This window comes from Taurulus bubalis (assembly GCF_910589615.1).
Source record: "Taurulus bubalis genome assembly, chromosome: 3".
In the NCBI taxonomy this organism is placed as follows: domain Eukaryota; kingdom Metazoa; phylum Chordata; class Actinopteri; order Perciformes; family Cottidae; genus Taurulus; species Taurulus bubalis.
This window is the reverse complement of record NC_136591.1, coordinates 35,619,366-35,632,457: the sequence shown is the minus strand read 5'-3', so window position 1 is coordinate 35,632,457 and position 13,092 is coordinate 35,619,366. Positions and strand designations below refer to the sequence as shown.

The window sequence follows — 13,092 nt, the reverse complement described above, 5'->3', positions numbered from 1 at the left end:
GAGCTCGCGATTAAATAACTTCGCTTACTTTTTTTTCACATTTTACTGTTGAAGATGATATCACATAACTAGTTTGATTCATTCAAGAAAGAAAACTATCGAAAGCTGAAGTCGCGTGACTCCAGTATCAGTCGCCGGTTATTTTATTTAGTTTTTCTCCACTAGAGGGCAGTCAACCGAATTTAACGACTCAACGCGACCGGAAATGACGAAGGAAATGAACTTCCGTGTTGTTGTTGTAGCTTGGTCGAGCTAACTAGCTACTCAAGACAAACTGTGTAACGATAGCGTAATTTTAAGTTATTTGAAGTTTACCAATTACATTCAACCTTGCGTCTTTTCCTTTCAAATCGCAACTTGAATCGTTTTATTCGGCGTGAGTTTTGTTCAGGCGTCGGCAGCATGCGAGAAAATGTCTAAATAAGGTAACGTGAAGCTAACGGCCTGGTTCAACTCAACCGTCGGCCTGTTTCATTTCATATATAACGTTAAATATAACAAATGTGTGGTTATGGCTGAGCTAATATACTAGACAGAGAACATTAACATGCACTTAAATCTATGTGTTTCCTTCGTTTAAACGCAGTGTTTAGATAACATGTGTGTTTCTCTCCTCCTCAGTGAAACTCGTTGAGATGTCTGCTGTAGACTGACCGTCCTGTTCTCAGCTTTTACGTCCCCGTCGGCGTTTCAATGGGGAAAAGGAAAGACATGATTCACCCCAGGTTCCTTGGTGAGTATGTGAGAGTATTGGTATTACATTTAGTTAGTTTGAACACATTTTAAAAGCTAACACAACCGCCCTGTCATAAATGTAGATATTACAATGTTGAAACTGTTTATTTTCAACTTTATGGCCATTTTGAAGGTTTGTGATGCTGTTTTATTGTATTGCAACTATGCTGAGATGTTTCTAATATTGTGTCCACCCCCTATTTATCATATTAGACTGTAGGCTATATAACAAACGCCTCTCACTGTATAATGCAATACAGTTTAACATCATCACAAACTGCACGCTATACAGTTGAATCAACCAACACTTGTTTAACAAAAGTTTCAACAATCATACATTTGGAAGATTGACTCTGAGAGAAAACAGAGACTGCGTGTTTGAGTCCTCTTATTTACTGCCAGGGTCCAGTTCTGACAATACTGCAATTTTTCCCTTTTTTGTAAGCACCAGACTAATTATACAGGATCACAAAAATGCCAGATCAGAAATATTCCAAATATCACAGAGGCTTTTTGGACTGATATTCTTGCTTCGTACAAATCTTCTTTGTCGACATCGATGCACTTATAGGATTGTTATTTAATAGTTCATACATGTTTATTGTATTTATGTGTTGCGCTCCTCTCGTCCTCTGCAGGTGAAGGCGGCTCCAGCCTGCACAGCATCCACAAACGGAAACACAAAAAACACAAGAAGCACAAGAGGAAGCACCACAGCTTCGCCGAGGCGCCGGAGCCTGTAGTGATTCCTCGTCCTCCTCCGCCACAGCTCCGCCTCAAGATCAAACTGGGAGGACAGACGCTGGGGACCAAGAGGTGAGGCGGGATGTCGAAGATGGTCGGTTTGGTCGTAGTGCCGGTGCTTCCTTTCATCTCAACCCGATGACTTCTGTTTCCTGTCTGTAACAGTGTTCCCACCTTCACCGTGCATCCCGGTGTGGCTTGTCCTCCATCTCCCTTGATGATTATTAATAATGTTAATAACAACGATGATGACGACGACGACGATGATGATGATGACGATGATGACGAAGAGCCCTCTGTGCCTTTGGAGCAGTATCGAGCCTGGCTAGGTGAGTTACAATAAGATAATACTAAGATTCTTTACACTGGAGCTTGATGAAAAGTTATAATCTGTTATTAGAGTTGATCAGGTCTGGTGATAAAGATTGTGGGTCATATACAGAGAAATACAAGCAGTCATGGGCCAAACTATTAGTGAATGCACATTACAGTGATTTGTTGTTGTGTCCACGTTACAAAAACTATTCTTCTATCTGCTGCTCTTAAATATAATTTTGATTAAGTAGATACTTTTGCACTCTAAAACGGTACATGTCCTAAGTGTCCCCATGATTTTATGGTTAAATAAGTCAAGTTAAAACCGGCTGAAATTGACAAGTTTTGGTTTTGTTCATGCCTTATTGGTCCACAAATGTAAATGTAAGATTCAAACGTGTAATATTAGGATGTGAAGAACGGAACTGGCAGTAAAGATAAAGGATTTGTTTCTGTGCCAAGAGGTTACAACAGAGGTAATTTTACTGAATTTAATCAACATCTAGGATGTGCAATTTGTTAGAAATCTGCCAATGGAAGTCAATGGATCACTAAAATAGTAGAAACAATCTCCCTCGACTTCCTTATATAGTAGAACAAAGAGCATTAACTATGAAAACATTTAATAAAGTTAACTTTTAAACATGCAAAAACACTGGTACAGTATTGAAAGATGTCTGTCTAAAATACCTCTAATACGACATTAATACTTAAATGAACATTCACTAAATTCTAAATACAATTTTAAAGAGCTACATGAATTATCTTTCATTCAAAATTAAGAATGCAAGTTAACTTCATATTAGTGTTTTTGCTGTTGTAACACGGTTAAGACAATTTTCTGGCCTTGGTTGGACAATAAATCCACGTTTGTTCTGTATCAGATGAAGACAGTAACCTGGCCACATCCCCTATGCCAGACATAGACTCAGACTCCATGCTGGGCGTTCCCGTGGACGAGGAGGAGCGGTGGCTGGACGCTCTGGAGAAGGGAGAGCTCGACGACAACGGGGAGCTGAAGAAGGAGGTGGACGAGTCTCTGCTCACAGCCAGACAGGTGAGGAAGAGCGGAAGCAGGAAACACGGACTTCATTGCCCTGCTGATTTAAAAATAAATAAAGTAGCGATAATCGTACATCCCTGAGTGTTTTGTGTGTTATGTTTAGAAAGCCCTGCTACACAAGCAGCAGTGCCAGCCTCTGCTGGAGCTCCCCATGGGCTACAAGGAGAAGGAGATGACCGCGGAGATGATGCAGAAGCGGGAGGAGCGAGCCCGGAAGAGGCGCCTGCAGGCGGCCAAGAAGGCGGAAGACAGCAAGAACCAGACAATAGAGAGACTGACGAAAACCAGCAAGGCCAAGATCAAAAGCATGAGAGAGAGGAAGTCCCGGCAGAATCAGTGTCCCATGATCCGGTACAGCGACTGCGCCCTGGGCTTGGCCATCTCCTTCCCCTCAGGGGTCACCGCACCGGCACCGACGGTTCCCCGTCCTCCACCGGCCGCCCCGGTGAACTGCGGGGTCACCGGCTGCTCCAACCTCAAGAAGTATTCCTGCTCGAAGACCGGGGTTCCCCTCTGCAGCCTCCAATGTTACAGGACCAACCTGCTGCTCGTTCAGAGCGCTGCGTGAACTTTAACGGGACGAGCAGATTCAACATGGACTCAAATGTAGTTCTGTTACTACATCGTGAAGGTGGGGACAGTCCACGTGGCCGGATTGATATACAAGTTGGACTTTACACTTTTTTGGGGGACAAAATATGTTGATTTACTTTTTCTCGCCATGCTTCTGCATGTAGCTGTGTCCTATTCATAATAATTATGGTTTTCCCAGCAGAGGTGCTGGTTACTTAATTCAATTATGTACATTATATAATGTTAAGAAGTAAAAACTATATGATTTCCTTTTCCACAGTGTCCGTTTGTTGAAGATAAAATGTATATTTTTGTTAAGTTTGGAGAAAGAGTAACATTATTGCTACATCCTTGGACTATTTTTAATTTTGTCAATAATGTAAAACTATGTTTAGAGATGCACGAAGGCCGTTAAAGAATACAAGAGAAACCGTTTGACTTTTAATCTCAATTTTGTAACAAATTACTCAATGTCCATACAAAACTGTACATCTTAAATTAAGTAACGCCAACACGGCAAACAAATTGTGACTATCAACACAACTTTATTTCTCTCGTCGACTTGGAGCAACAGCGTAGTTTTAATCGGTCCAGCTCTAAGCACAGGTTTACACTAAAGTGTTGAGTTATTCACCAACTGAGTGGCGTTTCATCGACACACATCTATGGTGAGCAATGACGCACAAAAATGACTGGTCTGAGGTCAGCAGTTGCTCTTTGCTCTGTCATGCTCTGTTGTCATGTTCAGGAAATCATCTGGGAACAGGAGGAACATTGAGATTCAGAGTCGCTTGTTAGAAACTATGTCAACCATCATAAAATCCCCACATTTAATCAGGTTGAATAGTTTTCCTGAGAGTGCAACAGAGCCCATAATAATCACAAGGCCAGTCCAAAGGAGAGTCTGAAGGCCATCTCTACAGGAACCTCTGCCACCGAGTCATGGAAACACACGTAGAACTCCTGAGGGACCGGCTCCAGCAACATCCGCCTGGAAGACGAAGGAAAAAACAAGATTGGCACTTGAGGAAAAAGTATGTCAATCTGAAAGTGACCTCAGTTACTATTCGTTGTTTCCTGTTCTCAGCTGCTACAATGTCACGTTTACTTACAAGGATTATTGGAGTGAAGGACTAAATCACTCCAGACGTGTATTTCCTCCCTCCCCAGTTTAAACAAATGTAAGGCTTGTGGATAGAAATATAGAGAGCTGACGTACCCTATGACCCAGTAAGTCATGGTGGGAGCCGGTTTCTTCTGGTCGGTCCAGTTCTCTGGTTTACACTGAAACAGGACCCCGTGTTCCTTCACGGGACCCAGACCCCAACCTCCGCCCTGAGGCCTGTCTACAGCCCGGCGACCCTGCAGGACAGAAGACGACCCAATCGGTTGATTAATTACATTACATTTAATTTAGCTGACTCTTTAATCCAAAGCGACTTTGAGGATGAGTCCAGATGCTGGAGGAGGAAGTGGAGGCTTGTTGACTTCATCTTCGACAGACCTGTTGGCTCTGTAGGCGAACTACAGGGGGTCCAGGAGTGGGTCGGTGAGGGTTTTGAGGTGGGACAGGACTAGGTGCTCAAAAGACTTCATGACCACAGAGGTCAGGGCGACGGGCCTGTAGTCATTGAGTCCTGTGAGCATTGTTTTTTGGGGACAGGGATGATGGTGGAGGCTTTGAAGCAGGCTGGAACGTGGCATGTCTCCAGGGAGGTGTTGAACTGAACACCGGAGACAGCACAATGCTTGAGGTGGAGGGAGAGAGTGAGTCTGAGCTGTATTGTGGTGGTGGGGGATGGGCGGACACTGGGATGGCTGAGAGGCATGGGCCCCTGCTGAGCTTGGGGAAGGGGAACTGGTGGTCTGAAGCCAGTGGAGGGGATCATGGGGGATGGGGTAAGGACTGTCCCCGCCTTGCTAAATCCTTCTCCCCACTCCTAAACGCCTGTTCCTTTATCAACCTTAGCCGTCTGACTTTAGCTGTGAACCAGGGCTTGTCTTGTTATGACTCACCCTGGTGATAGATAGATACTTTATTCATCCCCAAGGGGACATTTGTTTGTCACAGTAGCAAGACACAAACATAACAGGAATGAAAGATGCTCAATATATACAACAAAACAGCAGTGTATTAATTTGGGAAATTAAACAATAATAATGAAGTATATGAAGTGTATGTACAGTGAGTAACAAACAACAAAAGCGGTGCAAGGGCTATTGATGTTGAATCAATTGACGGAGGAACTGGCCAGAGGTGAATTATTCTAAAGTCTTATAGCAGTGGGCAGGAATGTTCTCCTGTGTCGGTCCTTGTGACGGCGGAGCTGCATGAGTATGTTGGAGAAAGCGCTCCTCTGTCCCTGCAGTAGGCGGTGGAGAGGGTGGTCCGGGTGCATGATGGTACACAGCTGTCTTCACAGAAGCTGATGTATGACGTCACATCTCTGTGCGCTCGTCCCAGTCTTTGCATTCCAAGCACGCCTGAAGATCCTCCAACAGACTTACAGAGCTTTAATTTCTGCCTGTATGCAGGAATCAGGTGGAACATAAAATGGTCAGAGTGCCCCAGTGCAGTGTGAGACGTGATAGGCCCCGCTTATTGTGGTGTAAGCATGTTGGAAATGTATAGCATATATATATATATAAAAAAAAAGGTATCAATATTTTTAAACCACAATGCGTTTTGTATATGGTGCATATAAAAGAGCTTCATATTTTTAGGGAAAGTATCCCTCCTCGTTAGTATAGTGGACAGTATCTCCGCCTGTCACGCGGAAGACCGGGGTTCGATTCCCCGACGGGGAGAATTTATTGCTGTTGGAGCAACTGGCACCGTATTCTTGTGCATATTAGCAGTTCTTTCTTATTGTGTTTATACGGTATGTTAAGAATTTACTTCTGAACACAAATCGGGTCATGGCGAGCACAAAGCTGGAGAAGTACAGCCCTCTGCCTCCAGCAGCACACACTGCATGCAGAAGACTGGGGTTTGACTCCCCGTCGGGGAGTATTCATTGCTGGAGGAGCAACTTACACAAGATTCATGAGCAGTGGCGGCTGGTGAATTTTCTTTTGGGGGGGGGGCGCAGTTGGGCGGCGCGGTTTAAAGAGCACTCAATAACACCTGAAGTGGCACCCCTCATTACACTGGCACCGTCATATGCCTGGCAGATGAGTTTACTTTTCTGCTCACCTGGGAGGATGGCAGCAAGGCGTTCTTTTAATGCCACGGCAATGGTCTCTGCTGTAGCTGACTGCAGAGGGATGAACTCAAATAATTTTTCCTCCACATTAGCACCATTGATGTAGCGAAGCACAAGCACAAGTTGGGTTTGTGTGCTAATGTCCATGGTCTCATCTGCTTGGATCGATAGAAAATCGCTGCTTTGAACTTCACTTATGATCTGTTCCCTCACAACAGATAGCATACAGTCAAGAAGCTCATTCTGGACTGTTTTGGATGTTCCCTTAAACACAGTCACGCTCTGGAGATGCTCTTTCAGTGCACTGTCAAGTGAGGCAACAACGTCCACCAAGCCACGGAATATCCCTGGGTTATCAGAGTTCTCGCTCTCATCATGACCACGCAGGGCAACTCAAATGCACCACAGAACTTCACACAGTCCATTATCCCAAACAGGCTTAGCTTCATGCTGTTAGCTAGATGGCTGCGGCAAGATTCGTGCTTCTTACACTTCTCGGTGAAGTGCTTTAGATCCCTCATCCCCGTTGTAGTCCAGAGTGTTTCAGTCCCAGGACTTTGGAACAACAGACAGGGGAAACAAAAAAACGCATTACTCACTGAGCATCCAGCTAACCAGCTCCGGTTAGCATATCGGCTCGAGGAGAAGCTCCGGTTGTACGTCCTCCCGTGGTCAGTGTTTTGCTGCTGAATTTTTAAATCCGGACGTTCGGGTCCCAACTCTTTCAGCCTCTTCTTGTCAACATCTGACCGTCGGTTGAAAGGTGTTTCGCGTAGAGATACCACAGAGTTTTCAGTCGCCATACTAACACAATCAAAGTCTCTGCTAGTGTTGCTCGCGTAGATACGTGGGAGCTGTATGGGATGTGAGGGAATGATAAAGGTCTCTAATTCGACAAATAGTCCAACCACGTTGCAATAAGAAACAATGTCATTGGCTAGGGCGCACTTTTGTGCGCCCGAGGATTCTCGTTTCATCCGCTAATGAGAAGCTGTCCTTGCCGTAACGCCCCTGAAATGTTTGCTGGCTTCCATAGACTTCCATTTGGCCGGCGCCCCGAGAGGGGAGGGGCTTTTCTCAGTGATGATGAACGGCGATATATTATATTTGGTCACATTTAAGTGGTTGTTGACAGGGGCTTACGGTCTCCCACACACATTTAGCGCGTCAACACGGTATATTTCTTATTCAAATTATTTGGTATATAATGTTTTTTGACAATATATATAATTTTTTTTTTCTTTTTTTTTTTTTCATCGCAAAAGTTTAAGAGGGGCGGCGCCCTAGCGCCCTCTATTGACGCACCGCCACTGTTCATGAGCATATTAGCAGTTGTTCTGGAGGCAGAAGTAACGCCTAAAACAAGAAGATATAATATACTAGTATGGATACTAGATACAAGTATCTTGTTTTGCCAAAACAAAACCCAACATATTCAATTTAAAACTTAAATTCCTAACATACCGTACAAATACAATAATCATCTATATCAGGGGTTTCAAACTGCCGGACCTCGGGCCATTTACCATAATTAAAATAATGGCAAAGGTCAAAGGTGACCGTGCCTGACCGGGCAGTTTTGGATAAGAAGCTAGCAGGTTACGCGGGGCTTTGTTTGGCTGCGAACAACAAAAATGTCTCTTTCCAAAGCAAAAAGGATAGTGGATGATGAAAACAGACGGTTTCAAGATAGATGGACATTGCAGTAGTTGTTTGTGGAGTTTAATGGAAATGCCATTTATCCATTTTAAAGGAATATAATCTGAAGCGTCATTACTCAATTTAACACGGAGAACAGTATGAGAAGTACCTGGGAGACGAGAGGAAAAAACGAGCCACGCAGCTTCAGAAAGGACTCGCGTCTCAGCAAAGTATTTTTCATAAAGTCATGTGGTGAGTGAGTTAATCGTCAGGAAAGCCGTTCATCGAAGGCCAGTTTCTGTACGTTGCATGACGCTGATATTCTGTGTCCAGAAATGAAGTGCTTGTTGAGCAATATCTCTCCATTGGCAAACAGTGGCAGAGTGGATTAACGAGCTGTTGAGTGACATCTATGTTCAGTTACGCGGAAAAGCCCATGGTTTCATTTCATACTCTGTGGCGCTTGACGAAAGCACAGACAAAACCGACAATGCTCAGCTAGCCATGTTCATCAGGGTCTTAATGATCAATTTGAAGCGAGTTTGTGTCCACAGCCATGGGACAGCTATTGACCATGGAATAAATAACCACTAGTTCTGCTTTATACTTGTTGTGGAAGTCCCAAACACGTCGGAACATGAAACGCCCTCGTATTTGGGTTCATAACATCATCTCTAGCCGCACACAGCTTGGTGAATTTCACCGACTCCTCCAGGAACTGCGTCTCGCGTATCTCCGTAAAACGATACCGATTATGCCATCCACCATGGAAATAACCACTAGTTCTGCTTTATACTTTTTGTGTAAATTCCACATATGTCGGAACATCAAACTCCATGGTGTCTGGGTAATATTATCCGTAGTCCCACAACAGCATGAAGCCGCGGTTCTGGCGGAGCAGCAGTCGTATGTGGTACATATAAAAGAGCTTCATATCTTTATGGAAAGTATCCCTCCTCGTTAGTATAGTGGACAGTATCTCCGCCTGTCACGCGGAAGACCGGGGTTCGATTCCCCGACGGGGAGAATTTATTGCCGGCGCAGCAACTGGAGCCGTATTCTTGAGCATATTAGCAGTTCTCATGTTTTCAGAAGTAAAGCTAAAGCCGCTTGACAAAAGAAGAAGTAAATATTGACTTTTGTCAAGTAGACGATCGGTGCGTTTGAATGGTATGTTAGGAATCCACGTCAACACAACCGGGTGCTGGAGAGCACAAAGCTGGAGGAGTACAGCCCTCTGCCTCCAGCAGCAGGCACTGCATGCGGAAGACTACAAATTCCAGCCTGACTCACTGAAAATTCTTCTTTTGCCTTGAGACTTTCATAATCTGGTCTTGGTGTGGAACACCTTTTTTTTTTTTTTTTTTTTTTTTAACTACCTCACGCCATTAACCATGATTAGTGTCAACTGTGTCGTGAGGTGAGATACGGTCTGAGTTGGAGATTACATAGGTTCATGAGTAAACTCTGACTCACCCTGGCTGGCAGGCTCTGCTGAAATGCGGCCCGTATGGAGAGGCAGCAGTGGTGGAAGTTGCGGATGATCTGTGGGTGGATGGAGCCGCTGAGCTGAGCCACCTCTCTTTGAGTCGGAGCGATGAAGATCCCCTGAACGGTTTCCATCAGGACGTAGTGGAACAAGGTGTTCTCTGCACCTGAAGTCAGTCTGCCACAACAACACAATGTAGGTTTTTAGCCGTGTAACATTAATCAGAATCAGAAACCGTTTATTGCCAGTAATGTTTGCACAGACGAGGAATTTAGTTGGGCGGAAGGTGCATACATTAGACATTAGACGAGACAAACAACAATCAACGACAGCAACAGTGCAAAAAGTCTAAATAAGATAAGGATTAAGTGCTCAGACAACAGATAACATTAACGTAAGTGTATGTTAGAGTGACGTGTGTGTTTAAGTTAAAGTTAAGTGTATGTATTAAGTGTATTAAAGTTAAGTGTATGTGGCATGTTAAAGTGACGTGTGCGTTTAAGTTAAAGTTAAGTGTATGTGGCATGAGTGTTTAAATATGAATTGTGCAGTGGAGTGACCGGTAGGAGGAGAGAAAGGAATAAAAATAAAAATAAATGGTCCGAAAGAAAGAATGGTCCGTGAATAGTCCTGTGATAGTCAGTCAGTGGGGAACCCGGGCTCTATTAATGAGCCCGACTGCCGACGGGAAGAAACTGTTTGTGTGGCGTGAGGTCTTAGTCCTGATGGACCTCAACCTCCTGCCAGAGGGAAGGGACACGAACAGGTTGTGTCCAGGGTGAGAGGGGTCAGCTGCGATCTTTCTTGCCCGCTTCAGTGACCTGGAAGTGGACAGGACCTGGAGGGATGGCAAATTGCAGCCAATCACCCTTTCCGCAGAGCGGATGATGCGCTGCAGCCCGGCCTTGTCCTTGGCAGTGGCTGCGGCATGCCAGACAGTGATGGAGGAGCAGAGGATGGACTCAACGATGGCGGTGTAGAACTGCACCATCATTTTCTTTGGCAGGTTGAATTTCCTCAGCTGCCTCAGGAAGAACATCCTCTGCTGGGCCTTCTTTGTGATGGAGCTGATGTTCAGCTCCCACTTGAGGTCCTGGGAAATGATGGAGCCCAGGAAGCGGAAGGACTCCACAGCGTCGACGGGGGAGTCACACAGGATGAGAGGGGCGGGTGGGGCTGCATTCTTTCTGAAGTCCACAACCATCTCCACTGTCTTCAGAGCGTTGAGCTCCAGGTTGTTCTGGCTGCACCAAGTCACCCGGTGGTCAGTCTCCCACCTGTAGGCAGACTCGTCCCCACCAGCGATGAGTCCGATGAGGGTGGTGTCATCCGCGAACTTCAGGAGCTTGACGGACTGGTGACTGGAGGTGCAGCTGTTGGTGTACAGGGAGAAGAGCAGCGGGGAAAGAACGCAGCCTTGGGGGGAACCGGTGCTGATGGTCCGAGAGCCTGAGACGTGTTTCCCCAGCCTCACGTGCTGCTTCCTGTCAGTCAGGAACTCTGTGATCCACCTGCAGGTGGAGTCGGGCACGTGCAGCTGGGAGAGCTTGTCCTGCAGCAGAGACGGGATGATAGTGTTGAAGGCAGAGCTGAAGTCCACGAACAGGATCCTGGCGTAGGTTCCTGGGGAGTCCAGATGCTGGAGGATGTGGTGGAGGGCCATGTTGACAGCATCGTCTACAGACCTGTTGGCCCTCTAGGCGAACTGCAGAGGGTCCAGGAGTGGGTCAGTCAGGGTTTTGAGGTGGGACAGGACCAGGCGCTCAAAGGACTTCATGACCACAGAGGTCAGGGCGACAGGCCTGTAGTCATTGAGTCCTGTGATCCTGGGTTTTTTGGGGACGGGAATGATGGTGGAACGTGACATGTCTCCAGAGAGGTGTTGAAGATCTCAGTGAACACCGGAGACAGCTGATCAGCGCAGTGCTTCAGAGTGGAGGGGGAGACTGAGTCCGGGTCCGCTGCTTTGCGGGGGTTTTGTTTTTTAAACAGTCTGTTGACGTCCCTCTCCAGAGTAGTGAGGGTCGTCACTGGGGAGGGCGGTGATAGAGAGGCGTGAACCCCTGATGGACTGGGGGAGAGTGGGCTGATGGTTTGTGGCTGGCTGATGGGCCTGTGGGGGATGGCGTCAGGACTGCTCCATTGTCTATCGAAACGACAGTAGAACTTGTTCAGCTCGTCTGCCAGGCGGAGGTCGTTCATGGCGTGGGGGTTTTTCGGCTTGTAGCTGGTAATCTGCCTGAGCCCTCTCCAGACAGAAGCAGAGTCACTTGCTGATAACTGTTGTTGCAGTTTCAAGTCCTTGTCCCCACTCCTGAATGCCTGGTCCTTTTGCAGCCGTAGCTTCCTGAGTTCCGCTGTGAACCAGGGTTTGTCATTGTTATAACTCACCCTGGAGCTGGTTGGAACACAGCTGTCCTCACAGAAGCTGATGTATGAAGTTACAGCCTCTGTGTACTCATCCAGACTGTTAGTGGCAGACCTGAATACATCCCAGTCGGTACAATCCAGGCACACCCGAAGATCCTCCAGAGTCTCACTGGTCCACTTCTTGAATTTCCTCACCACAGGTTTGCAGAGCTTTATTTTCTGCCTGTATGAGGGAATCAGGTGAACCATGGCGTTGGAGAGAAATATTCCTGGCAGCGCTGTACGAGCTCCCCGTTTACGGAGACGCACGAGCGCACCGGCACGTTTCCCTCTCCTGCGGCGTCTCACTGCGTGCGCCAAAGTGAGTGCACTTTTCAGAAGAATGTCCAGTAGTTCAACAAAAAACAATGAGCACCAACACACCGAGGCAGCCATCTGCGGCGCAATGATTCAAGTACTTATACATACAATTATACATGCAGTCAGAATGAAAGAAAATTATTATTTCCTATCACCCACTTCATGGTGTTGTACATCTCTTCTGTCTCCCTTTCAGTCAGGGTCTTCTTCAGGGTGCCTAGATAGAACGGGTTTGGGTGCTTCCTTCGGGGAATCTGATGTGAAAGCATGCAAAAAGCACAAGACAATAAATTACAATACCATCAATCCATTAGCTTTCGCTTATCCAGGGCCTGGTCTTTGCAGGATTACAGCAGCAAACGGGTAAAGTGCACACAAGAGACAAAGTAAAACAAAAATAAAAATACAAGTAATATAAACAGTAACGAATGCACAATAACAATATTATATATACAGACAGAATACAATACATTTATAATAAAATGTATTTATATTGCACAGTTAAGGTAATTAAAGTGACCAAAGTGATTGAAGTGTTTATTTGTTTGTGATCTACTGCGATCTCAGCTGGTTGTGCAGCCTGACAGCAGCTGGAA

General features: G+C 45.8%; 2 protein-coding genes across 3 annotated transcripts in view; one reads left to right on the top strand and one right to left on the bottom strand.

Annotated features, from left to right (window-relative positions):
- Window positions 1-364: 364 nt before the first annotated feature.
- ino80b (INO80 complex subunit B) lies at window positions 365-3,695 on the top strand. 2 transcript variants are annotated; one of them, XM_079215496.1, is made up of 6 exons: window positions 365-425; window positions 622-733; window positions 1,374-1,551; window positions 1,645-1,808; window positions 2,715-2,851; window positions 2,961-3,695. In XM_079215496.1, exons 2-6 carry the CDS (start codon window positions 694-696, stop codon window positions 3,423-3,425), a joined length of 984 nt encoding a protein of 327 aa, XP_079071622.1. In that variant the 5' UTR covers window positions 365-425; window positions 622-693; the 3' UTR covers window positions 3,426-3,695. The 2 variants fall into 2 exon arrangements, with proteins under 2 accessions (XP_079071622.1, XP_079071621.1); XM_079215495.1 differs by having other exon boundaries at window positions 2,679-2,851.
- A 318-nt stretch (window positions 3,696-4,013) lies between these two features.
- Window positions 4,014-13,092, bottom strand: part of intu (inturned planar cell polarity protein) — a gene marked incomplete at its 5' end in the record, with an annotated part of 29,991 nt that continues 20,912 nt past the window's right edge. Inside the window, 4 exons of the mRNA XM_079214720.1 lie at window positions 4,014-4,421; window positions 4,650-4,792; window positions 9,754-9,943; window positions 12,656-12,750. Coding sequence (XP_079070846.1) covers window positions 4,310-4,421; window positions 4,650-4,792; window positions 9,754-9,943; window positions 12,656-12,750 — 540 coding nt within the window. The 3' untranslated portion in view covers window positions 4,014-4,309. The remainder of the gene's footprint in view (window positions 4,422-4,649; window positions 4,793-9,753; window positions 9,944-12,655; window positions 12,751-13,092) is intronic.